This window comes from Guillardia theta (genome assembly GCF_000315625.1).
Source record: "Guillardia theta CCMP2712 unplaced genomic scaffold GUITHscaffold_106, whole genome shotgun sequence".
NCBI classification, from domain to species: Eukaryota; class Cryptophyceae; order Pyrenomonadales; family Geminigeraceae; genus Guillardia; species Guillardia theta.
In genome coordinates, this window is record NW_005434568.1 from 166,149 (window position 1) to 191,287 (window position 25,139).

The 25,139-nt window shown below is 56.9% G+C and overlaps 6 protein-coding genes across 6 annotated transcripts; 3 read left to right on the top strand and 3 right to left on the bottom strand.

The window, feature by feature from the left end:
• Window positions 1-136: 136 nt before the first annotated feature.
• Window positions 137-2,439, top strand: GUITHDRAFT_117191 (hypothetical protein; the record flags this gene model as incomplete). Its single annotated transcript, XM_005823570.1, has 9 exons — window positions 137-139; window positions 312-446; window positions 572-637; window positions 1,005-1,264; window positions 1,357-1,419; window positions 1,626-1,704; window positions 1,820-1,920; window positions 2,063-2,115; window positions 2,285-2,439. 9 exons carry the CDS (start codon window positions 137-139, stop codon window positions 2,437-2,439), a joined length of 915 nt encoding a protein of 304 aa, XP_005823627.1.
• Window positions 2,440-2,552: 113 nt separating this feature from the next.
• GUITHDRAFT_155185 (hypothetical protein) lies at window positions 2,553-3,375 on the bottom strand. Its single transcript, XM_005823571.1, has one exon. The coding sequence runs from the start codon at window positions 3,363-3,365 to the stop codon at window positions 2,640-2,642; it is 726 nt and encodes a 241-aa protein (XP_005823628.1). The 5' UTR covers window positions 3,366-3,375; the 3' UTR covers window positions 2,553-2,639.
• A 2,287-nt stretch (window positions 3,376-5,662) lies between these two features.
• On the bottom strand, window positions 5,663-6,644 carry GUITHDRAFT_155186 (hypothetical protein). Its single transcript, XM_005823572.1, has 3 exons — window positions 6,373-6,644; window positions 6,118-6,323; window positions 5,663-5,899 (listed from the first exon to the last, which is right to left on the bottom strand). The coding sequence occupies exons 1-3, from the start codon at window positions 6,559-6,561 to the stop codon at window positions 5,776-5,778; spliced, it is 519 nt and encodes a 172-aa protein (XP_005823629.1). The 5' UTR covers window positions 6,562-6,644; the 3' UTR covers window positions 5,663-5,775.
• A 2,482-nt stretch (window positions 6,645-9,126) lies between these two features.
• On the top strand, window positions 9,127-11,772 carry GUITHDRAFT_145603 (hypothetical protein; the record flags this gene model as incomplete). Its single annotated transcript, XM_005823573.1, has 5 exons — window positions 9,127-9,651; window positions 10,010-10,237; window positions 10,535-10,698; window positions 10,814-11,047; window positions 11,214-11,772. 5 exons carry the CDS (start codon window positions 9,127-9,129, stop codon window positions 11,770-11,772), a joined length of 1,710 nt encoding a protein of 569 aa, XP_005823630.1.
• Window positions 11,773-15,886: 4,114 nt separating this feature from the next.
• On the top strand, window positions 15,887-16,291 carry GUITHDRAFT_78751 (hypothetical protein; the record flags this gene model as incomplete). The annotated part of the gene is made up of 1 exon (XM_005823574.1): window positions 15,887-16,291. The coding sequence occupies one exon, from the start codon at window positions 15,887-15,889 to the stop codon at window positions 16,289-16,291; it is 405 nt and encodes a 134-aa protein (XP_005823631.1).
• Window positions 16,292-19,184: 2,893 nt separating this feature from the next.
• On the bottom strand, window positions 19,185-23,009 carry GUITHDRAFT_165689 (hypothetical protein). The gene is made up of 21 exons (XM_005823575.1): window positions 22,693-23,009; window positions 22,435-22,641; window positions 22,324-22,383; window positions 22,113-22,215; window positions 21,976-22,049; window positions 21,821-21,929; window positions 21,663-21,731; window positions 21,548-21,616; window positions 21,447-21,494; window positions 21,350-21,397; window positions 20,619-21,302; window positions 20,477-20,573; window positions 20,344-20,413; window positions 20,208-20,269; window positions 20,097-20,161; window positions 19,986-20,049; window positions 19,889-19,937; window positions 19,802-19,840; window positions 19,689-19,757; window positions 19,424-19,481; window positions 19,185-19,298 (listed from the first exon to the last, which is right to left on the bottom strand). Exons 1-21 carry the CDS (start codon window positions 22,884-22,886, stop codon window positions 19,263-19,265), a joined length of 2,274 nt encoding a protein of 757 aa, XP_005823632.1. The 5' UTR covers window positions 22,887-23,009; the 3' UTR covers window positions 19,185-19,262.
• Window positions 23,010-25,139: the final 2,130 nt, after the last annotated feature.

Here is a 25,139-nt window from a genome sequence, read left to right on the forward strand (position 1 = left end):
CCCTTCCTCCTCCTCCCTTCCTCCTCCTCCCTTCCTCCTCCTCCTCCTCCTCCTCCTCCCTTCCTCCTCCTCCTCCTCCTCCTCCTCCCCTTCCTCCTCCGGGTAATCATGACATACTTCTCTGCAGTTGCAACAAATGGTGAAGAAATATGCCCTAAACTGAGGTGATCTCCCTCCCTCCCTCCCTCCCTCCCAATCCCTCCCTTCCCTCCCTCCCTTCCTTCCCTCCCTCCCTCCCTCCCTCTCTCGCGCTTCCTCCCTCCCTCCCTCCCTCCCTCACGCCTCCACACTCCATCACCATCTGGTAAAAGTACATCAGGTTGGATGCGGATCGTCCATTTTCCCCTGTCGGGGATACGGAGGAGGAGGAGAAGAGGAAGAAGCAGGAGGGAGCTCTCTTCCAGACTGCAGCGATTCAGGAGGAGGAGATCATCCTCGGAAAGAAGGTGAGGGGTAGGAGAGCGATGAGGAAGAGGAGGAAGGAGGGGCGATGAGGAAGAGGAGGAAGGAGGAGGGAGGGAGGAGACAGGGGGAAGGAGGGAGGAGGGAGAGACTGACGAACTCGTCTCAGCTAGGAGAAGGGGAGCAGGGCTGTGTGTACCAGGGGCAGTGGAGGGGGAGGGCGGTGGTTGCCAAGGTGCTCAAGGGCTGCTCCTGCGCTTGCAAGGAGAGGGAGAGGAGCAGGAGAGATTTTCTCAATGAGATCCGCGTCCTTTCCCGCATCCACCACCCGAACTTGATCCACTTCTTGGTATACCTCCTCCCTCCCAGCCTCCTCCCACTCAACTCCTCCTTGCCTCCTTTCTTCTTACCTCCTTCTCATCCTCTTTGTTTCTCCTTCCTCCTCCTCCTCCTCCTCCTCCTCCTCCTCCTCCTCCTCCTCCTCCTCCTCCTCCTTCCTATCACTTCCCCTTCCGCGCTCTCTTCTCCTGCTCTTTCTCAATCATTCACTATCCTCCTCCCCTCTGTACCTCCTTCACAATTCCTCACTTCCTCCTCCGCAGGGGGCGAGCGCGAAGGAGGAGCCGACGCTCTTCCTCACGGAATTCATGGAGGGGGGCAACCTGCAAGAGTTCTTCGAGGCCAAGGGACGCGCATGGCGGCCCTCCCTCCTCCTCGTCCTCCAGTGGGCGCGCGACCTCGCTCGTGCCCTCTGCTGCCTCCACTCGCACACTCCTCCGATCGTCCACAGGGACCTCAAGCCCTGCAACCTGCTCCTCTCCGCGTCCGGCCACCTGAAGCTCGCCGACTTCGGCCTCAGCCGGTGAGGGAGGAATGGGAGGGAACGAGGCAGGGGCAGTGGAGAAGGCAGAGGCAGGGGAAAGCGAGGAGGAGGAAGATTCTGATTGATTTTAGGGTTCTTGGAGGAGGCAACGAGACTTCAACCTACACCATGACAGGCGTGACAGGAACCTTGAGGTAATCCCTCCTCCTTGACTCCCTCCTCCCTCCTCTCTCCTCTCGGCTCCTCTTCCTGCTGCTCTGTCCCTCTCTTGCTCTCTTTCCCCTCTCACCTTTCTTAGCAACTGCTTCCTCCTCCTCCTCCTCCTCCTCCTCCTCCTCCTCCTCCTCCTCCTCCTCCTCCTCCTCCTCCTCCTCATCCTCATCCTCATCCTTTCGTGCAGGTACATGGCACCAGAAGTCGTTCGGTGCGAGCCCTACAATCAGAAGGTGAGCGAAGGGATCTTGAGACCGGCCAAGGAGGTGGGGGGAAGGGGGGACGGAGAAGAGGAGGGAGAGCGGGAGGAAGAGAAAAGCAGAGCACGAGCACGAGCAGGAGGAGCACGAGGAGCACGAGCAGGAGACTGACAGGAAGCAGGTCGACATCTACTCGTTTTCTCTCGTCCTCTGGTTCATGTGCACGGGTGAGATGCCCCTGCGCTCATGCAGCCACAACGACTTCGTCATGGCGGCTCGTAGGTGAGGACAAGAGCAGACCAGCACTCCTCCCTCTCCTCCCTCCACCCTCCATCTCTTCACCCTTCCTTTCTCCCTCCCTCCACGACCTGAAAAACGCTCTCTTTCTTCCTTCTCCTTTGTTTCGTATCTCAAATTCAACCAGGAAGCAAAGGGTCCGGCCCCCGCTCTACCGCATCCTCTATAAAACCCTGGCCGGTAATTCTCTCCTCGCTTCCCCCCCCCCCTCTCTTCTACTCCTGTCTCCTGTCTCCTTCTCGTCTCTTCTCTTCTTCTACTCCTTCCTCTCCTCTCCTGCTTCTCTCTACTCGCTCCTCGTCCCTCTTCTTCTCTTCTCCTTCCTCCCCTTCCCTCACTCTGGATGCAGACCTCATGGCAAGGTGCTGGGACGACTCCTCCTTAGCTCGTCCCTCGGCTCTTCAAATCCTGGGAGAGCTGGAGGCGATGAATCCTCCCGACCCTCTCCTGCCCGCTGCCTCGCCTCGCCCGTCCCCTTCCTCTCCGGAGTACTACCTCAACTGATAACCTCTTCTCTCCTTCCTTCCTCTTTCCTCCTGCTCTTTATCTGTTTCCTCCTCTCTTTTCTTGTATATTCATTCATTCCTGTACGTTAAGATGTAAACTATCGCTTTTAGTACGCAAACTCTCGTACGCCAACTCTTCTTCCCTCTCCTTCTCCTCGCTATTTCTCTCCTCCTCCTCCTCCTCGTCCCTCTCCCTCCTCATGCCACAGCTGGCTTGCCTTCTCCAGGAGGAAATCTCGAGACAACGATGCCATGTACCTTGCGAGCGACGTCTCTCGTCCAAGTTCTGAGGTGCCGCACAGCTATCACACTCCTCTTGCTGACCTCCTCCTGCACCACTTCCCATCCTCCTCCTCCCCACGACTGGATGCAGCGATTGAGCTCCTCCAGGTCCTGCGTCAACCGCCGCTGAACTGCTTCCTGATATTTCTTGTCTCCAACTACTGTGGGCAGGTTCTCAAACCTCCTCCTCACCTCCTCGTACGCCCTGAGCGTCTTAGCCCACACCCACTCCCTCGCCGGCTTGTCCCAGTAGAGGAAGGCGGCGATGGCTGCTGGGATGGAGAGTTTCACGGTTGTGGCCAGCACTCCTCCTCCTGCTCCTCCTGCTCCTCCTCCTTGCTGCTCCATCGCAATCCTGTCCTGCTTCCCCACCACATCCCTCACGAATCCTCTCGCTTTCGTCACTCCATCGTTGAGATACTCGCGCTCGATGTTGAGGGAGGAGAAGTAGAGCAGCACGTTTTTCACCACCGGAACCTCGTTCATCCTCTTCCCCTGGAACTCCAACTGGAGCAGCTCCCGAGACAGCATCTTCATGAAGTTTCCTGTGCTCAGCAGCACATCAGTGACCAGCTCCTTGTTCTCGCTCAGCGCTGCCCCTGCGAGCACTCCTCCTGCTAAGTACACGATGCCGCGGACCATGGCGATCGCTGCGGACTTTGTTAGCACTGGAATGCATCTTTCATGACATTGTCAGCGCTGAAGTGCATCTTTCACGCCCTTGGAGTTTCTCCTGCCCCCAACGCTTTATCGTGCAACTCAGGCATCATCGTTATCAACATGGTCGGCTGCATCTACTACTCTCCTATCTCCGTCGTCACATCTCAAACGAAACCTTGTTGTTACATCTCCATCCATCTCACTGCCAACACCTTCCTTGCCATTCAACCTCCACTCTCATCGCATTCTCTTCCTTCACATGACCTCTCGTTACCAACTCCGCTGATCAATCGCTCCCTCACAATCATCCATCCCATTCCCCCTTCCCTTTGCTCCACAACGACCAGCAAAATATCCTTCAACTCAATACATCCTATACATCAGACAGGAGAGGATCTTCGAAAACTTGTAGCTCCTCCATGCTCTGCTTCCTCTACGTTTACATCGCATCTTCCTCTTGCTTCCCTTCCCCTTCTCCTCCTCCTCCTCCTCCTCCTCCTCCTCCTGCGCTCCTACCGCCCCTCATTTCGAATGAAACGTTTCTTGCCATTACCGATCACCCACCCCACCCCCTTATGTTCATCCTTGAATTTCCCACCCCCTACCATATCGTTCAAAATTACTACCCACCTCGATGAAACATTTTCTGTACCCCACCATAGAATCTATCGAAAACAAATTATGATATAGGGGGTGGTATAACCTCCCGTAACACTAATTTCAACCACCACCTATCTACCCCCTCCCCTACCACCCACCTGCCACCCCTACTCCCACAAAGGTTCAATTCAACCACTACCACAACCCCAAACACACCCCACCCACTTGGATCACAATGTCCGCAGTTCATGAAGTACCCCCTATTTATCCTATTAGGTACCCCTATTTGATGGGATTCTTCATTCGACTGGTCACCCCACCCCTTCATTCATACCACCCCGTACGCACTTTGTGACGATTGCAACGAGGGGAGATCCGCCCCAAACAATTTTAAATTTCGGTTGAAATATTTCTAACCTTTTCGCCATAATTTCAAATAATCCAACATAAGTTACCTACAAATTCAGGAAATTCGCTGGCCCCCGACGTCCCTTCCGGGCCGTCAAGAGAGACTTTTGAAAAACAATTTATACGTTTATAATTATTGGCTCTAAAGTTTTATATTTCTAAGTACAAATTTCAATGTAAAACAGTCTCAGAATTTCTGTACGCAACTTTGGGGGTCACTTGTGACTAAAATAACTAAACATTGTGGTACATTCATGCCATGATTTCAAAAAGGCGTGTACCGTCAGCGCGACGCGGCCGGGCGCCGCCTCGTGACGGCCCGGCCCGGCCAGCAGGCTTACGACGGCGGCCGCGTGGCCGCCAGTAGTGACTCGGAGTCCCGGTCGGGCCTGACCGTCAGGCGGCCTGAGCCGCGCGGCTACGGCGGCCCGGGCGTACGGTACCCGGGCGGGTCTCCCGGGCCGGGGCCCGGGGTCGCCCGCCGTGAGTCGGACCGCGGGGGGGCCCAGTGGGGTGACTCAGTCCGACTGTACCGGGTCACCGGGGCGCGGCGCGCCAGGCGGCGTCCGATACACCGTGGCACGGTCGGACCGTACCGGCGTACTCCCGGCGCCGGGACTCGGACTCGACGGTACGGTACCCGGCGTACGGTAGTACGGTCGGCGGTCACTGTGACCGCCGGGTCCGGAGTCCGGCCCGACGCCGGTGACTCGTCGGGCGGCCGGCCCTGCCACGGTGGCCGGCCCGCCGCCGAGTCGTCGGGCCGGTGACCGTCTGATGCCGCCGTTCGCCGGGATCAGCCTGATGATGGTCACCCGGCCGGGCGCCCCGACGGCGGTCGGTCGGTCACCCGGTCACTGGCCGCTCAGCCGCGCTGAGTCACTGTGTTAAGCCTGAGGTGACGGTTGGAACTCTGAGGCCGCGCTCCGGCGAGAACTCGCTCCGAGCGGAGTCCCGCCGAACTTCGCGCCCCGGCCTGGCCCGGCCGGACCGGGCGGCCCCGCGGGTGCCGCAGTGCCTGGCGCCGCCGCGCGCGGCTGATCAGGGCGGCGGCCCGGCCCGGGGACTCCCCGACAGGAGGCTGAGTCAGCCTTCCGAGACTGAGTGATAGAGTGATAGCCGACTGTCGCCGGACTGGCGAAGGTCGGATCGGATGAGCTGCCAAGTTGAGAGTTGGCGCCAGTTGACCCCCGGCCGGGCCCTCATCAGTTGAAGGCTGGGCCCGCCAGCAAAGTGTCTGAACTTCCTTGTACGTCATGCCACTCTGAATTCTGTCGCCACGTTTCATTAGAAGTGAATGCTGGGATAACATACAAAAAAGTGTCAGACAACCCCAAGAGGGGCGTCGTGCTTGCAATGGAACAGCAGGGCAAGACGTTGCGGCTCAGCTCTTGTACCACTCTTCGCCTTTCCCACAGAAGCAAGCGCAGTCCTCGGCCTTTCCCTCGTCGTTGACGATGGAAGCAGGAGTGTCTGCCGGCGAGCCACTGACGCCCACCTTTGAATACCTGCAGATACAGTCAGAGGTCAGAGGGGAACAGACAGGGGAGGGGGTTGACCAAGTGAGAGGAAAGCAAAAGGACGAGAAGGAACGAGCACGAGCACGGGCAGGGCAAGGGTCAAGGAAACGGAAAGGGGAAGGGGAAGGGGCAGAGGAAGTGGAAGGGGAGGGGCAAGGAAGGGTGGTGTGGGGGCGCAGGAATCGAGGAAGAGGGATGAAGCTCACCCAGTCGCACAACGGAACTTCTTCGATCCGCTGGAGTAGGTGCAATGCTTCATGCACGTGCAGCCGTAATGCGCATCACCCGATGCTGAGCCGAAGAGCGCCACGTCCTCGATCGGCGTCCAGCTCGAAGTTCCAGCTGGAGGGGCCAGAACGGATACCCCGAGATCGTTGCACTGCGGATGGCCGACGTGCTGGGAGCACCAACCCTGTCAAAGGACGTTATGCCCAGCTGGTGTGGCTCCTCAGCTCGATCACCTGCCCGACATCGGTGTAGCAGAGTCTGTTGGCGTCAGTGAACCGGCATCCCACAGTCTCAAACGACTGAACGCAGTCTGCCGCCATGCACTTGGCCATCTGCTGCATCTGCTGTGGCGCGACCTTGAAGTCCTTCTGATCCCTCCAGTCGCTGCACTTGATGTTCAACCCCTTCGCATTGTCTGGCATGGGCTCCACTGTATCGGCTGGGGGAGGAGGGGGTGGGGGAGGGGGCGCTGAGCCCTCCGAGTCAGACCCGGAGCCGGAGCCGGAGCCGGAGCCGGAGCCGGAGCCCGAGTCTCCTCCACTTGGTCCATTGCTTCCTGGAATTACAAGGGGGGTGACTGGAGCAGGGTTTCCACCCACCATGCCCCTACAAGGATAGTAAGAGACAAGACAAGAACATCTTGATCACTGCCGCTGACCTTGGCCCTTGCTCGCCGACAGGTCCTTCGGGTCCGACAGGACCAGGGGGGCCCATAGGTCCTGGAGGCCCAACTCTTGAAGGCTGTAGCAGCAGTCAAGCAGTGATCGGCCGCAGGCTCCAAGGCAGGGAAGCAGCATTCGAAGAGATTCTACAGGCGACACGTAGATGGAAACGCAAACGATAGAGCAAGCAGAATATTGACCCCCCTCTACACCCCACCCGACGCAACACATGCATCACGACACTGACAAAGGGGCTTCACCTGAGCAGGCCCAGGCTCGCCGGCAGGACCAGTGGGACCATCCTCGCCTACCATTAATCTCAATGGACGCACATCAGCAAGCAATTGCAAGACCTGGGTAACCATTGGGCCCTGTGTCTCCTTTTGGCCCCTCTTTCCCGGGCGCACCGACACGTCCCTAAAGCACGAGTCCTCTTAGTAACCCTGCGCTAGGACTGCCCGCACCTCCTCTCTCACCTCCGGGCCTGGCAACCCTCTCTCTCCTGGAGGTCCAACCTGCCCCTCTGGGCCTTGTGCTCCATCAATCCCGTTGTCCCCTGCCTCCCATGAGTACCTTGCCCCAACACGCCACGGCCGTCTCTACCTGGAGGGCCAGGCTTGCCGATGGGTCCTCTGGGTCCTGGAGGTCCCTTGGGGCCTGGCGGTCCTCGGGGACCATCAGGTCCAGGAACCAGGTTCGTGCCCTGCAGGAGAGGAGAGGGTTCAGCATGGAGGACTGCAGGTCGCTCTGTTCCTAACCTGTTCCACAGCAATCTCCGTGCCACGAGTGTTCTCCAGTCTCTCCGCCATCTTCCTGAGGCTCTTCTTGAGACGATCCTGGGCCTGCAGGATCGAGTCCAGCTGTCCCACTTCTTCTGAGCTGATCTTTGCATCATCCGAGGCGATCGAGTCCTTAGTCCATCCCCACAGCTCTACGCGGGACGAGGAGAGTCTCTGTAAGCATGCCGTCAGAGGCTATACTGCACTTCTTCAGCAACATTTCACTGCACGCACTCTGCAGAAAACCTCGACATCTCTCTCACTTATTCAACCTTGCACTCGCATATGGTTTACACTTGCATAAAACAACAGTTGGATTGCTCTCGACATAACGAAGACAGAAGGAAACCAGACCATATACAACAACAGTCTCTCTCGGGTACAAATCAACTGAAGCAGTTAGGAAGTAACCTTTTGAGACTCTTTCTATCATTCATTCCCTCCTGCTCTGCCCTTTCTCCCCTCCACAACGAGTACAAACATGTCCAATTCTGAGGCAGAATAGGCAACAAGGTGATCAGCATGTCGTAACTTCACTTGCTCATGTTCACTTTTCACCACCTCTTTCCTCACCGTGTAAGCCACGAGTGCCGCCATCAGCATCGCTGCCGCGGCTGCTCCCCTCGCGCCATCGCGCCATCCCCGCGCGCGATCGCCTGCCATACCCCTTGCGAAGAGCCAGCTCATCACCCCTACCCCCTGTTTTTCCATACAATGACCCACCTCTGAGATATCACCAGTAACCACCCAACATTTGCCATTACCTGGACCCACCATGATGGCTGTACCCTGACCCTATCTTTGAACGCTAATACCACCGGTGATAATGTTGCTACCTACCCTGAGAAAAGTATGTCAATTCGTTGGAGAAGGTACCGGTGGTAGAGACATAGGGGTACTTGTCAACAGAGAGCAGTGATATTGACCCCTACCCCCTAATTTCCCCATGAATGTCCTTCTCCAACCACCCCTCCGACACCATCATATCGCCCACCCACCCGTGTACTCCCAGTCGGGCTCCGCCACATAAAGGGAAAAATGCGGATCCATGATAGACGTACAGGGGAGAGAGTATGGAATGGTGGTGGTGGTGGTGGTGATGATGATGTTGACAATGATGATAAGAAGAGAGAAAATTTCACATGTTGAGGTGATGCTGGCGGATCTATGTGAAGAAACTTGCTCGAGAACACGGAAGGAGAGCGAGAATCAACGAGATGTAACGATTCTGGTTGTACACAGAAAGAATAGGGCAAGAGAATGTAAGGCTGAGATAGGATAAGGATAGGCAGCGAGAGATGAAGAGAAGGAGGGGAGGGTGGGATAGATGATGGTGTGTGTGTTTGAGGGGGGGGAGAAGAAACCGACGGGTCTAAAGCTCCACATGCTCATATTCCTTCGCAGATGTGCTCAACAAGGACTACCCTGCAATAAGACCTTCTAGAGTATCCAACAATCTCTCTGTCGTTTCCTAATCCACTCCCTTGCTCCTGCTCCTCCTGCTCCCCTGATCATTTCACCCCCCTGATCCTTGTCGCTCCTCATCATGGTGATCCTCGCGACTTTAGCCAAGTCCGCCTGCAGGAGCAGCATGTTACGAGGATCTCACCGGCAGCTCGTCAGGATCTCAGGTGGTCCCAAGGCTGGAGCATGGAAGCTCGTCTCGTTCCGCCGCATGCTCGTGGGCTGCGGTATGGGGGTAGCAGCTTCCTCCGTTATCCTCATCACGTCTGCCTCCTGCCAGTCGGTGAGAGAGTACGACTTCGTCATTGTAGGAGGAGGAATGAGCGCGGTAGGAGGACTAGTGGGCCTGCGAGAGGAGAACCCCCAGAGCTCGGTGGTGGTGGTGGGAGGAGAGATGGGCACGTTCAAGCGTCTGCTGGAGGAGGAGGGGGCGGAGATGGCGAGGAGGACAAGGGTGGGGACTGTTGCCAGCGCCAAGGAGATGCAGAATGTTGGGTTCGAGGTTGCTGAGGTGGAGGAGCTGGACGTTGATGGGCAGATGATCGTAATGAAGGATGGGCAGAGACTGAGGTGGCGACGGGGCTGCCTGCTTGCAACAGATCCGCAGGTAAGAGGAAGACCTCGCAGTTGCTAGAGATTGTCATTGTCATCATCGTCATCATCGTCGTCATCATCGTCATCGTCATCATCATCATCATCGTCATCGTCATCATCATCGTCAGCATCAGCATCAGCATCAGCATCAGCATCATCATCGTCATCATCATCATCATCGTCAGCATCAGCATCATCATCCGCATCATCATCCGCATCATCATCATATCATCATCATCATCCGCATCATCATCATCGTCGTCGTCATCATCATCTCTATAGTCCTCGCCATCATCATCCTCACTCTTGAGCTCTAGGTGGAGAAGCCGCATGAATTCGTCCTTGACGCGTCCTCGTCCTCCCGTGTCAAGTTCGTCGGTGATGGCGAGGAGAAGCTCAAGTTCGTTGACGACAAGGATGCGCACGTGGTGGTGGTGGGGGGAGGAGCCGCGGCTTGTGCTAAGAGCACGGAGCTCGTGCGGGAGGGCGTCAGAGTCGCGCAGATCTTCGAGGAAGGAACGCCCATGGCTCGCCTGCTCCCCCACTACGTCGGCTCCTACATCATATGGCACCTCAAACGGCTCGGAGTAGACGCGCAGGTACTGACAATCGAGGTCCCTCTGTTATACCGACCAACCACCCCCCCTTCTACTCTCCTTGCCCCACACTGTACCCCCTGTTCCTTGTTTCCCTTGCATACCCCCTCATCCTTCCCGCTCCTCTCCCTCGTCCTCCCATCCACCCACCTCACCGTTCCTCTCGTCCTTCCTCCCCCATCCCTCTCATCCTGCCCACCTCCTCCTCTGTCTCTGGTTGTGGTCTCTCTTCCTCGATCTCTTCCCCGTCTCCTTCTGTGTAGTTGTCTCCTCATGTTTCCGTCTCTCACATGGTCTCAGCCCTACTCGAAGCTGCAGTACTGCCGCGCATTGGGGCAGGAAGACGCAAAGGGAGACAAGCAGCTGGAGGGGGTGCTGGAAATCTACGTAAGGAGGACATACGATGCTCTAGATGTCAAGAAGTACATCACAGACTTCCTCCTCTACTTCGCGCAGAAGATCAAGTATCCTCCCCTCCCTTCTCCCTCCTCCCCCTTCCCTCCCCCTTCCCCGCTCCCCCTCCTCCCTTTCTCCTCCTTCCTCCCTCGTCTTACTTGCTTCTCTCACACTTTCCCGCAGCTTCTCGTCAGGCTATCTCCTGGCCAACGCTACCAACTCTCTCGAGATGTTGCCCTCCGGCGAGCTCATCGCCAACTGCGAGCTCTGCCTCCGCTCCTCCCTCTTCGCAGCCGGACCCATGGTCTCCGTTCCTCATCCTCTATTCGGCCGCCTTGTTCTCCAGGACAAGGAGGAGGCCTGGGTCAGCGGGGTCTGTGCGGGGAGGAACATGGCGGGGCGACGGACGGTGTACAGGTAATGAGGAGGACGAGGAAGGGAAGGGGGAGTTTGGACGAGGATGAGGGGAACGAGGAAGAGGGCAAGATGAGGGAGAGTGAAGCAGGAGAGGGGGAGGAGCAAGGAGCAAGGGGGACGAGGACGAGGACGAGGACGAGGGAGGAGGACTGACTTGAGTGGGCAGGCACGTCCCGGTTCACAACTCAGTGAAGCTGGGAGGAGATTTTGAGCTGCTGTGCGTGGGGGAAGTGAACTCGAGCTTGGAGACCGTCGGGTTCTGGTCGATGAGGAGATGGCAAATGCAGCAAGAACCCAGCACAAACGGCATGCCGAGGAGGCGATCCAGTGGAAGAGGAGGAGGAGAAGACGACTTTCTCCCGGTGATGCCACAAAGCGGTGTGCTCTACTTCCTGAAGAAGGAGCGAGGAGAGCGGGGAGGGGGCACGGAGGAAGAGAAGCGGCTGGTGGGCGTTGCCCTGGTCAACATGCCGGAGGGAGGAGCGGAGGTGGCGCGGGAGGCCATCAGGCAGCGGAGGAGGGTGAGGGAGGGAGAGGACCTGCGGCAGCTGATCGCCGTGGAGAGTTGCGAGAGCGGGCAGAAGGCGCTGAAGAGGACGACAGAGGGGAAGGCGAACGCTGCTCCTCCTCCGCGGCACAACACGGTCGGGGCCAACAACGACAAGTGGACGAGGGCCATCTTCGGGACGCTGCCGGATGAGCGACCCCCGGGGAAGATGCGATGAAGCCTCGGAGGACCAATGAAGCTGCCGGGCCCGGAGGAACTTGCAGGCCCGGGGCTGGGGGACTCGCCGCCGGGCCAGCCGCCTCGCCGCGCCCGGGGCATGCTGAGGGGTTTCAGTTTGGTGACTTGGATGCGGAGAGGTCGTACTAGCCGATCATGTGTCGGACTCGGACGTCATCAGGGAGAGTTCACGGTTGGAGATCGGACTCGGCTGAGGGCCGTGGGAGCCTGAGCGGTGGGACTCCGGGAGCTGAAAAAGTTCAAGCAGGGCTCACTTTTTGTAATCAGTCAGGACTCTGTGAAGCGGCCCAGTGGCACCTCAACTGACGCGTCGGACGGTCCGACGGTCATGCCAAGATCAACTTGAACGGTTGGTGCCGCGACCGGGTGCCGTCACGGCCGGGCCGCGGGCGCCTGCTCCCGAGTCCTAGCCGCCGCTGGCCCCGGCGGCCACTGCTCCGGCCGACACGACCGTACGGTGGGAGGCTCGGATACTATAGCTGAGCCTCGGAGCGCCCGGAGTTAAGCGTCACAGAGTCTCGGCGAGTAAATTTCCCCTGCCACCGTCAGACTGAGTAAACAGGCTGCCACGGTGCCTTCGACGGCGCCGCAGCCGCGCGGCGGTATGAGAAACCGTTTGAAACCGAGGATCATCCGCCCTCAGTGCTCGGACAGTGCACTGATGACCACGCCGTCATACCGGGCCGCCCTGTCGGATCGGACCGTGGCCGACTCGAACTTGAGTCGCCGCCCGGCGGGGCCCCCGTGGGGGGCCGCGGGCAAGTTACCCCGGGCCGGAACCGTTTCACTACTTGCCGGGCATCTGAGGTAACCAACAAACCGGGCCTCAGGCTCCGAAGAATACCGCTGCCATGGTCCCACCCCCACCCCTGTCCCTGACACTCACAGCTACCCCTGGTCAGCCTAGGACGGTAGTAACAAGGAACGGGACCGTGCCGTCGTGCTGAAGATCACTATGATGAGGGGGGTGGTCGAGAGCCTCTCCCCGTCCCCCCGGAGGGGTGGGGGTTCGAGCATCATGACGATCCGAGTCCGTACAGTCTTAAAAAGGAGAGGGATAGGGGTGGTTGTTACGGTGAGGGAGGGTGGTAGGGTGTTTGGGGGGGGGGGGGGGGGGGGGGGTACTATTGCCATATGGGGAATGCTGTTTTGCTGAACGATCCCCGAAGGAAGGTAGGGGGGTGGGGTGAATACAAGGAGGGGGTGGGGGTGGAAGGGCGGAAGCAGGTAACAGCGTGTCACGGGGGTGAGGGCATAACCTCAAAGATCATTTGCACAGCGGGTAGGGTAGGGTGTTAATACTACCCGTACTGAGAACGTTGAAAAGGGAGGGTTGGGGTAATCAACTCGATCAAGGGTAGGGTACCGCAGGAAAGTTTGTAGATACGAGATGTCCTGGGGTACACCGGCATGGAATTAGTAGGGTAGGGGTACGGTACAGGGGTGGCCCTAGGGTCGACGACAATGTGTTGGAACAAACGATGAGCGACGGGAGGGCCAGGAGGAGGGAGAATGAGCAGACGTGTTGTGGTAGGACAAGATGAGTTGGGATGAGATGAAGTAAGACAGGATGAGAAGGACAAGATGAAGTACGATGGGATGAGATGATGTGAGGTAGGATGAAGTTGGATGGCACGAGAAGTACTAGGATGATGTAGAACTGAAGGTGCAGCATGAGATGGTGAGGCGATGCTGAACAGATATGGGCATTATTTGATTTCAAAAAGATGGTAGATTGAAATGAGAGCTCGAACTCTCTTGTTGCGCACTGCAGCCGTCGAAAGAGCTCATCTCACCCGTGACATGCAGACGATGCGTTGTTGGAGGATCGGCGCCAGTGGCAGGAGATCGCAGCATGCTGATGGGGCTGCTTCTTGTGGGCGTGCGATCGCTTTCATGTGTTTGCTCTAAAAGGACAAGTCAATGGACGAGTTTCAATCCTGGGACTCTGCCATGAACGGTGACGGAGAGCGTGGGATACCCGAGGAGGATCAATCAAGGGAGACGCGCTCATCCCCAGGGACTGACGGAGAGGAGGACGTTGAGATGTCTGTAGGAGGAAGCGATCGAATTGTACCTCAGCAGCAGGAAGCATCGTTGAATGTGGGGATCCTCCAGGAGCAGAATCGAAGACTCTACTTTCAGCTGCTGCAGAAGGCAGAACGGACGGTGGCTGAGGGTGGGAAAAACTTTCCTCCGATGTTTGTAAAAGAGAAGGAGCAAGAGAAGGAGCAAGAGCAGGAGAAGGAGAAGGAGCAGGAGCAGGAGCAGGAGCAGGAGCAGGAGCAGGAGCAGGAGGAGCAACCTACCTTGTCACAGGTTTACCAGCAAGACGGGGAACAGAATCATGCCGACGCTTTCAATGCCGAGTTCTTCCTTCATCACTTCCAAACGTCGGATGTGCAAGCAAGCAAGCGATCCCTCCGGTTCTCAGAGCCGCAGACTAAGTTGAGCAGCTCGGAGCTGATGATGCCCAACGCCAAGTTCTCATACTTCGATCGCCTTGACCCCTTCTTCCTTCGAAGATACCTCAAGACTCCGCTGGTGTCTCATCCCATGGCGTTGCCGAAGCCTCTGACAGTTGTTGCAGAAACGTCTCAAGAATCAGTTCACAATGGTGGTGGACAATTCGGATCAAATGGATTCTTTCCTGCAAGACACCCACAAACCAAGCGCGGTAAAGAAACATACCTCACCTCGCTCTACCTAGACATGTTGTCATCTCAGCGACATCTCTTCACAACAGCGGTGCATCAAAGTGACACGAAATGGATGCAGGTGATGAACTCGTTGAACTCAGCCAAGTCTAAGTTGGTTCGAGCTGGAAGTTTCATGAAAGTTCCCGCAAAGCCCCCGATAATCAACGAGGTGCAGGCGGACTGACGCGATTGTCTTGATGACTGGATAGCAGGAGCCAGAGGACGCAGAAGACGTTGATGAAGCAGATGATGATGCTGGAGCGTCGAACATCTCCCTGTACCTCAGCGCAGGTTCTAGAGGATAGATGTTCAGAGAATCGTGATGATGTTGCTTCTTCAGGTTTCATCGTGATCTTGGCATGCATGGATGCTTGTTTGTTCATGGTTTGACTTGAAGATGTTGTGGAAACTTTGAATAACGATGATTGCAGATCTTTCAAATGTTTTGGCGAGGAGATTTTGTTTGCAACCCTCCTCAAGTGAATCTGGGAAATGTCGTCCCGCTCTCAGTCTTGCTGGGACTGTACTTCTTTAGAATGGTGAGCAGACGAGTAAGAGCTACCACGGTTTGACATGCTGGGATGCAGACCAATCGGCTCAAGTCGAAGCAATACACTCTCACCTCATGCTTCAATCTTAACGAGCTGCTGCATGTGATCCCATGGAACTCTTTGATCTTCCTTCTCCTCGTCATCTCCTCTGCTGGTCTTCCTCCCCCTCCCCTGTCAAGGTCTGACGGACAAGCAGCGATCCTCGTCGTCGAGTGTCAGCAATGCCGACAAGGGCAGGTCCGGCATGGCATCCTCCTCCGCTTCGACCTGGTCCTGCACTTCGGGTCTGCCTTGCCTCTCACCCTCTCTCGCGTGACTCCCTCTGGTCGGCAGCCGCGTGCTGCTGGCGATCAGGCTCTGCTTGAAGCTCAAGAAGCAGCTGAGGAGGAGGCTGCAAAGTGGTGCGGCGTGAGGGTGGTTGGCTGGCGGGTCTGAGACAGACTGCAGCTGTCAGCTTGAACAAGAGGCGGTTTCAAGACAGGTTTGCCGACTTGGACTTGGGTAACCCGCAGCCCTTGACTGCTCGACTCGACTGATCCCCTCATCAGATCTCACCTACATCTGCGATCGCTTGATTGGCATGGCGTTGCCCTGCGTCGATGGTGACGTCACTTGTGTGGCCCTCTCAGATGCCTGACAACCCCCAGGCGCCATGCACAGGAATGACATCCGCGACGTCGCCAAGTTCTTCTCCACTCGTCACTACGGTCATCCGCCTCCCGTGGTGTCTCGGAGCATGACTGACGACTGGGGTGTCAAGCAGGAAGTTTCCTCATCTTCAACCTCTGTGAAGCACAAGAGGTGCCTGCATGCTCGCCGGCGGTTCGATGAGTGATGACGTGGCATGTGCTCTCGGCAGGAGAGCGGCAACGGAAACTACGACACGCGCCTGCTCTACGGTCAAGTCAAGAAGCTTCCCTTCAGGGATCACAACATCTGCAAGCTGCGGAGCCTCGTCAGTTTCTGCGAGCATGCGACTGAGTTCCTGAACGAAAGCGATGAGAACGTAGTAGCCATACACTGCCAGGCAAGTCACGACCTGACGGCAGCCGCTTGCAAGTTTGAAAGTTTTTTTCGTCAGGGTGGGAAGGGCAGGACAGGCACGTTCTGCTCCTCTCTGATGCTCTGGACGAATCTCTTTCAGTCTGCCGATCTCGCTCTGTCCTACTTCGCCAGTAGAAGGACTGACACGAGCCGCGGGAGCGGTGAGCTACAGAAAGTGGCGGCCCCGTCGCAGATCCGTAAGTGACCGTGTGGACTAGGAGAGTCTAACAGTTGCCGCAGGATACGTCAAGTACATGGAAACCTTGATCAAGGACAACGTGGACTACATCTCCAGCACCAAAGTCATCCTGAGTCGCATCTCGATGCATGGGGTTCCGATGCTGGACCAAGAAGTCTGCAACCTGACGTTCGGTCCGTCCTTGTTCCCCCCCGGCTCCACCCCAGCTGACGTGCGGCATCGCAGTGATCGAAGTGAACGGAGAGCTAGAGTATGATCACGGCAAAGCAGCTGGGATGACTCGTTGCTGCAAGGAGCTGCGGGATGACTGGATCTTCGACGTGGGATTTGTGCTCCTCTCCGACGACGTCGCCGTCAGGTTCTTCTACTTCAGGTGAGGATGACGTGGCACATGCTGGTCCCTCCCAGTCATTCTCTCTCGCAGCTCCGATGCCGAACCCTCGTCGATTGTCGGCAAGACTGCTGAGATCCAGCCGGGGGGGCGCGAGATCATGTACGGCAGTCTAAAGGGGAAGCAGGTGCGTGCGAATAGCTCCTCCTCCTCCTCCTCCTCCTCCTCCCCTTGTCCTCCTCCTCATCGTCCTCTCCTTGTCCTCCTCCTCCTCTGACCTCTCGCCAGCTGTTCTTCGTCCAGTTTCACACGGCATTCCATTCCAACGACCTGACGCTGAGCAAGAGCGAGATCGACGGGGCGTACAAGAAGAAGAGTCACAAGTTCGCCGATGACTTTTCCCTCCGCTTCCACTTCTGGAAGGACATGGGGGTCGACAGCCACGAGAGTCTCGAGGAGTTGTACCAGCCCCCTCGCTCCCCAAAACGCTCTCCTCCTCGCTCTCCCATTCGCTCTCCTCCTCGCTCTCCCAGTCACTCTCCCGGCCGCTCCCCGGCGAGGTCGCCGGATCCGATGCTGGACAGCGAGGCGGGTCGGTACTCGATCCTAAAGTGGGGAGCCTTCCTGTCCCTCCCCCCTTGCCTGAGGGTCTTCAACCTGGCGCTGTGGCTGGACGATCTTTTCCAAGTGATCGCCACTGACTGCCGCGTCTACTCGAGGGGCGAGATCGTCTACAACCCGGAGGAGTCTGACCGCTCCCTGCACTTCATCTCCTCAGGCAACCTCATCCTCGACACCAGCGAGGGCAAGGCCAAGGAGCGAAGCCTGGGCAGCGGGCTCTACGAGGAGGAGATGGTATGGGGGGCGAGGGAGTTCTTTGGCGAGCTTTCCTTCCTCCTCGGAAACGGGCAGGACAACACCAGCGGAGTATTGCGAGCATACTCGGAGCAGGTGGAAGTTCGTTCGCTCAGGCTGTCGGAGCTGAGCAGAGACCCTCTCGGCATCCCCCCCCTCGTCTGTGAGAACCTGAGCCCTAGGGACCTTGACATCCTGTACGAGGCCCTCGCAAGGTGAGAGACTTCTGGTCTTGGCCTGAGGGCTGACAAGGTGGCTGGCAGGCAAGTTTGCAGTGACGCCATCAAGAACGACATCTACCTGCACTTCGTGGCGCTGCAGGTGGGAGGAGGCGGGTGGGCCCGAGGTCGCTGACTGCTCCCCAGCAAAACACCAAGAGGGACAAGAACTCTTCGCTGATTGAGATCCACCAGGCCTCTTTTCTCAACAGCATCCGAGACAAGCACAAGATTCCGGCCATGGAGCCGCACAAGTTTCTGTCCGGGGCCACGTACCTGAGAGGGTCTCGCAAGCGGTCGAAGTCGAACATCTTCCAGAAGGGGGAGATCAAGGGAGTGTTTGTGGTGTTCCAGGACGTGATAGGATACGCCGAGTACATGTGCCAGGTGTCGATCCAGACGAAGCAGATCTCAGGCATTGAAGTGATCGGCGACACTCTGATGATCAGCCTGTCGACTGAAAAGAGCTCGGGGAGGAGAATGAGCGAAGGAAGGAGGGTGAGCGAGGTCGACGATGGGCTCATCGAACGGCTGGGGTCGAGGATGAAGGCGTCTTACAGCTTTCAGTTCGTCTCTTCTGACTGCGCACAGAGCGCGCAGGCGATGATTCTTTCCCTCAAGAACACCAGGGACGATGAGATTGAGACGATCGATGAGGAGCTGTCGAGCCAGCAGGACAGGAATATCGACCCCATGCATGTCGCCAAGTTGTTTCACTTCGTGGACGAGAGCGAGGCTCTAGAGTTCTCCGAGGGCTCGACGCTAGACGAGCTCTTCTCCGTCTTCTCCATTATCTGGTCGAGCCTCGCGCCCTCGTTCCTCCCTCACGTCCTGCTCAGGTACAAGAAGGGCAGCCTCATCATCGACATCGGAGAGACGAGGCGGACTCTCTTCCACATCGTGTCCGGGTCGATCATCGCCTGCGGGAGCGACGGCAACATCCGGGTCAAGCGAGGCAAGGGCGAGCTCTTCGGCGAGGTGAGTTACTTCAGCACCGGCAACAAGGGCGCTCTCTCCAAGGTAAGCTCCTGCCCAGCTGCATCCCACGAGGCTCAGGGGTGTGCAGGTCGTGGCAGAGGAGGAGACGTGCTGCATGGAGATCCATAACGACGTGAGAGGAGGAGCGTTTGGCCCTCGTTGCTGACCCTCCGGCAGGACGTGGAGCGACTGAGAGCTCGGCGGCCTCTCCTGACCGCGCGAATGTGAGCTGAGAAGATCCGACGCTCGCCACTTGCCTCCCCACCTGCCCTCATCCTCCGCTCACTCGTCACTTCACCTTCTCCCCCTTCGCCCCTCCCTGCTCTTATTTCGTCTCCTTCCTTCCTCTCCCTCTTCGTCTTTCCCTGGGCTAACTGAATGTTGCAGAAATCGAGCCATCGCCCGTAACGTGGCCTACCGGCTACAGGAGCAGTTCAGACGCATCAGCCACAGCCCGATTTACATGAGCTCTAAGGGCTGAGAGAGGAGAGGAGGAAAGGGACACGAGGGAGCAAATCAGTCTCGCTGCTGCTTCATGCTCTCATGGTACCGCTGACTCTTCCTAATCCACTAGGGTTTCACCATAACTTTCTCACTACTGGCGGGGGGTGACGCCTTGGAAGAGTTCGTACTGCAGTACTATCAGGAGGAGGAGGAGGAGGAGAGAGGAAAGAGGAGAGAGGAAAGAGGAGGAGGAAGGAAAGGAAAGGAAAGGAAAGGAAAGGGGGTTGTGGGAGGAGGCTCAGTGTTTCTTACCTGTCGCTCGGAGATCTGCCTCTGGGCCTCGCGCAAGAAATCAAGGAACGAGGAGCACCTGCTACCTCATTAGAATCCCTTCCTGTCCTTCCCCTTCCCCTCCCTTTCACTCTCATCTTCCCTTCCCCTCCCTTTCACTCTCATCTTCCCTTCCCCTCCCTTTCACTCTCATCTTCCCTTCCCCTCCCTTTCACTCTCATCTTCCCTTCCCCAGCATTCCTCCCTTGGCTGCTCTCCTTGGCATTCCCCGCCTTCCATCGCTCACCTCTTAACTCGAGCTGCTCGAGCATCGCTGGCAGAGTCGAGGAGCATCGCCGCCATGTCGATCGCCGCTCTGATGACACATCAGCTGGGCAAGGAGGAAGGATTGAGACCGACCGGTGCTCCTGGAGCTCGAGAGCAAAGCTGACCTCGAACCTGCCCTTGGGTCAGACGAGCACTTGATACCCAGACCTGAAGTTTGACCTGTCCACGGCTTCCTTGCAAGGCTGCATGCTGATATCTGCGACGCTCTCTGCATCATCGTCACCCTCCTCATCCTCCTCATCCTTTCTCCTCTCACCCGCACATTCATGCGCGCGCTCCCTTAGGGCCTTGGCAATCTCGTCGCCAATGAGCTGCTTTATCTGAGGTCTACGTGAGAGGGGAAGGGAGGGGAGTCCAACACCCTCACCTGCTTCTCCGTCTCATGCCCAGCGCTTCTGATTGCCAGCCAAGAACTCGCTGCTGCTCCTAGCGCTGCATCCGAGTGACTTGGAGAGACACGAGGAGTCCTCGCCCTCACCTCCCATGAACGCATACGCGTATGACGCCATCAAGTTGCAGCACATGACCGCAATGAGCGAGCTGGACACCGGATGAGTACTCGAGGAAGGAAGGGAGGAGAAGGGAGGGAGGAGGGGGGGAGGAGAGAAGCTAACCGGAAGCCATTGGTTACTCCCCAGTAAGAGATCAGCCTGGTACTGAAGAAAGGAAGTGCAGAGGAGATAGCTGTGAGCAGGGACACAGTCACTCGAAGACCCGAGGACCTGACGACCAGCCTCCGCCTCTTACCGGAGATTCTGTTCGGCTTCTCGCGGGCGTGCTGTAGGGCGTCTCTTTGCCCTGCAGCTCCCCAAACCGCAGCTACGATGTCCTCCATCTCAGTGATCTGACACTTGCGTTCAGTCGGCTGAAGAAAAGGCAAAGGGCTGACCTGAAGATGCGCCTGCTTGCCCAGGTGGCGCTCGACTTCCGATGACTTCTTCTCGACTTGAGGAAGCAGGATGTCCATCGTCCATCGTTCCGAGATCTCCTCGAGCTTGCACCGCAGGTATTGCTCCACATGGTGAGCAAACTCGCACCGGGTGGTAGCGGAGAAAGCTCCAGTCAGCCCGACTCGTTGACTAACTTGCGCATGCATGGCGAGCTCGGGGACTTTATCCGCCAACCCCCTGAAGTGATCCTCTGCGAGCTGCCTAACCTCATCGCGCTGGCGGCTGTAGTCCAGGCGAACTTGTCGGAGAGTCTTCTCGTGCTGGTCTTGGAGCTCCAAGAGCCTCGGCAGACAAGACTCCTGCAGCGACCTCACCTGCAGCGCCACAACCTCGTCAGCTTCCCGCGACCAGCTCCAACTCAGCACCTCCGTCGGCTGCCTTTCGAGCAGAGCTCCCGTCCTCTCCACTTGGTCATACAAGAACTTGACGAATCTGGACGCAAGACGGATCATGTCTTGTGACCTCGCATGCGCATGACGCTCGAGAAACGAAGCAAGCCCTCCCTCCAGAGCCTTCATTTGCGAGATTGTTCGATCCAGCACGGCTCGACGGTTGTTCACGCCAGGTACACAGAAGATGGGAGCTTTCAGCTCAGCAGCCTTGGCTCGGGCCTCGGAGAAGACCTGCGGCTGTTACTGACCTCCCTCTCTCGCATACATCTCCACGGTACCTCGGCATCCTCGGTCCCGTCGCTGACGACGACGATGAAGACAGATCCCTTCAGGATGCATCAAGAAATCTTCACGACCTCGAGCTCGAGCTCTTACCTCGGGCAGGTACTGCAGAGCTTGTCTGACAGGCCACCAATCGAAGCCCTTCAGCAGCGTCAGCGACGGGAAAGAACCAAGGCCTCTGCAAGCTTCCCCACCTCGTCTGCGTTCACCACGAACACGATCCCGTCCGCCTGCCTCTTCAAGGCCGTGGCAACGATGTCCACCTTGAGCGAGTGAGGAGGAGATGAGGGCGATGAAACATTCAGTCACCTCCTTCACCGTCGGCCCATCAACAATCTCAAGACCGTCTACCAGCGCTGAGGCCCCTCCAAGGAACACCTGCCACACCATCCATCAGAATGGGTCCTGGCTCCTCCTCTCCCCTCTCGCTGTACAACAGCACGAGGGCACACGGCATGCTTTCATACCTCAAGGCTGTCAACCAGCGCAAGCGTTGACGAGCGGATGTCCTCCCACGAGCAGTCCATGGGCTCGTTGTGGTGGCCCAGCACCTCCACCAACTCCTTCTTGCTGTTGCTGCGGTGTGCGCATGATGAACGGCAGACAACGAGATGATCCTTGCCTGCGAAAGGGGAACGAGGCTCCATTGATGCGCAGGTGCTCCCGAATGGAAGGATGCAGCGAGTTATCCGAGATCTGTCAAAGAAAGCATGTCAGAGTTTTCCATTGCACGGAACGAACAATCGCAAAGGGCATGACCTCTTCTTCAGTCAGGTCTTGTCGAAAATGTACAAATACAACAAACTCATTCTCCAACACTTGCCCAGCATCGTTGTTGCGATAACGTACCGTTACCTTGTCACTGGACAGAACCCTCTCGTCAGAACCCTCCTCTTTTCACCTTCACCCTTAGAATATCTCCCCCCCCCCCGCTTCCCCCCCTCTTCCTTCTCCCTCCCCCCAGCATCACCTGAAAGGACAGTGCTGCGTATCAATCCCTAAGATAGCTTTCACGAGGCTACGCTTCATCCTTCGGGCACTCAGTCAGCGACACGCATAGTCGACAAGGAACTCATTTCACCTGCCCGCTGAGCCAGACAGGAACAGAGTCAGTTGGTGGTTACAAAGTCTCTGCAAGGTGTCGTATGCGTGCTGGTGGCAGTTGACCAGGCCCGTGTCGTCATATGAGCGCAACTTTGGCCACAGACTGTTGATGGCATTCCGCAGAAAGACCCTCCGATCCATGTAGTTCTTGCACACACTCCTCAGCCTCGAGTTGTCAAATTTTCTGCATTGACAGCATCAGCATCGAGAGGAGATGCAGCATGGCGCTGCTCACCGCACGTATCCCTCCCATGTCTGGTTGCTCAGCGTTGGGCAGCGGTCGATCACAGTCTCGCAGCCAGCGTCATCGAACATTACAGCCTCCCAGGTGCTGTCCCGGTTCAGCAAGATCCAGTCTTCTGGGGGCCTACGAGCAGACGGGGCTCCGCTCTGAGCCCAACTTGAGTAGGACGTGTGGCTGGAGGTCATGGCTTGTGTAAGTGCCTGCACGTCAGGTCAAAAGGTGTAAATGGGAGACAGGTCAAATGAAGTTGTAGCCAACAGTGAATGGCTGGGAGAAAACGTTGGATATTAGCTAGAGGGGAGATACGGCAGGGTACAAGATGCAGTAAAAGCCATCAAGAAAAGAAACAGAAATGGGTAGGCCCAAAGTTGTGTGTGGAATCATGCAGCTTCAGCAATAATGGAAGATAGCATGTGGGGTAGGTGCAGGGGATGAGATGGTATGAAGGTAGAAAGGGGATGCGAACAGAGGGCAGAGAGGAGAGGGAGGGAGGAAGGAGGAGAGGAGAGGAGAGGAGAGGAGAGGAGAGGAGAGGAGAGGAGAGGAGAGGAGAGGAGAGGAGAGGAGAGGATATCAGGAGGGAGAAAGCTTGCGGCAATGCTGCATTATCGATCTGCATTGCAAACCCTGGAGAAAAAATGTGCGGCAGATTCAAGGCTGGTAGAGATTGAGGGGGTGGTTTTGATTTGGGGGTTGGTAAAGCCTTCAGACATTGGGGTGGGGGTATGCAAAAATTGATTAATCCAGGAGGGTTTAGGAATGAAGGGGTAGTTCAGATTAAGTCCAAGAGGTCATTAACGGGGTAGGGTGTGATGATGTAGGGGTACTCTAAAAATGAAGTTTATTTGATTACGTTGGGTGGGATGGACTGATCTTTGAGGGGTGGGTACTCCATGTTGCAGCAAAAGTAATGATGGCAGAAGCAAGGGGAAATGGAGGGAACAGGGGGAGGGGAGGAGGAGGAGGAGAGATGGCGAGGAGAGCAGGAGAGCAGGAGAGGATAAGGAGAGGAGCTGTGGAGTCGAGGTCAAACGAGGGATCATTGGAAGGAAGCCTTTGGTTGGGGGTGTCGGGAGGGGTCAGGGAGGCGGGAAGGTGGGGGGGGGGGAGCGAGATAGAGGCGGAAAAGGTTGGGAGGTGAACAGGAAGGTGGAGAAGAGTGACGTCGAAGGTGGTCAGAAGAGGGGAAGAACAGTGGGCATGAATTGTGGGTGAGGAAAAGATCCTGATCTGACGAGGTAGTGGAAGAATCGAAACTTTGGGTGGAGGAGGAGCTGGTCGGGCAAGCCGTTTGTGAAGGTTTTGGTGTTGTTGCTTGTGAGGCAAGAGCTTGACAAGCTCGCAAGAATGAAGGTTGAGGAGCACTTGTACGGGATGTTGACTTCCTTGCTGTGTCTTGTGGACGAAGAGCTGTTGTGCATACAGGTCAAGTTGCCGCTAGCAAAGTTGAAACGCTGATGAGCGCTGTTGCCTAGTGTTGTGAATATGTTGGTGGAACAGTATGTACAGGAGAGAAGTGACGATCAGCATGAGAGAAGTGCTTCGTTGTCTGTTTGAATGATTCCGATGAGTTTCCTCGCTTTGCGCAACGATGCTTTTTCCACAACTACAATCCTGGTACCTCACTTTACCAGTTCGAAGGTGGTTCAGAGTCCTCGGGTCGACTCTGCGTTCGCTCCGAGAAGATCGTTTGGCGCAAGACAGTGCTAGATGTCTGTCTGGCACTCTCTAGGATATGACGAAATCCATTTGAGTGATGTCATAAATAAAGTCTTGCCCTCCATGGCATTCTCGCCTTCTCCATCACGGTCGCTACCTCTCCTCCTCCTTCTCCTTCTGCTCCTTGTGACCTTCATCTTGACAAGCATCATTCCCTTCTCTCTCGTCTTCTCGCTCTGCTCTCCTCGTCTGCCTCCCTTCGTGTCCCCTCCCTCGTCTCTCCTTATTTCCCGACCACCCCACCCCTTCCACTGCGATTTTTTCATTGTACACTACCCACCCAGTGCGGTAAATTCTCGAAGCCATGCAGAAGATTTCGCTTGTCCTCGCATTCATGTTATTCGCCGGTGAGAGGAGGAGGAGGAGGACAGAGGGCAGCGAGAAGAGGAAGAGGAGACCAGAGACATGGGAAAGGAGAGAAGAGAAGAGTGGTGTGAAGAAAGGAAGGGAGGGGAGGGAGAGGATGGGGAGGATCGGAGCATAGCGGGAACATTGGATGTAGTGGGTATGCCAACAGGCATCTGAAAGAAGTTACGTCGAGAAGTCACGATGTAGGAAGAGATTTGTGAGAGTAGGAGGAGAAGATACCTAGTCCGAGAGAGTTGTGATGAGTGGGGGAGGGGGGAGGCGGGAGGATCCGTGGGGTCGGGGTAGCGGGGTAGCAGAGGGGGAGGGAGGGGAGGGGAGGGAGCACCTAAAGTGCAAGAACGAGGTGAAGA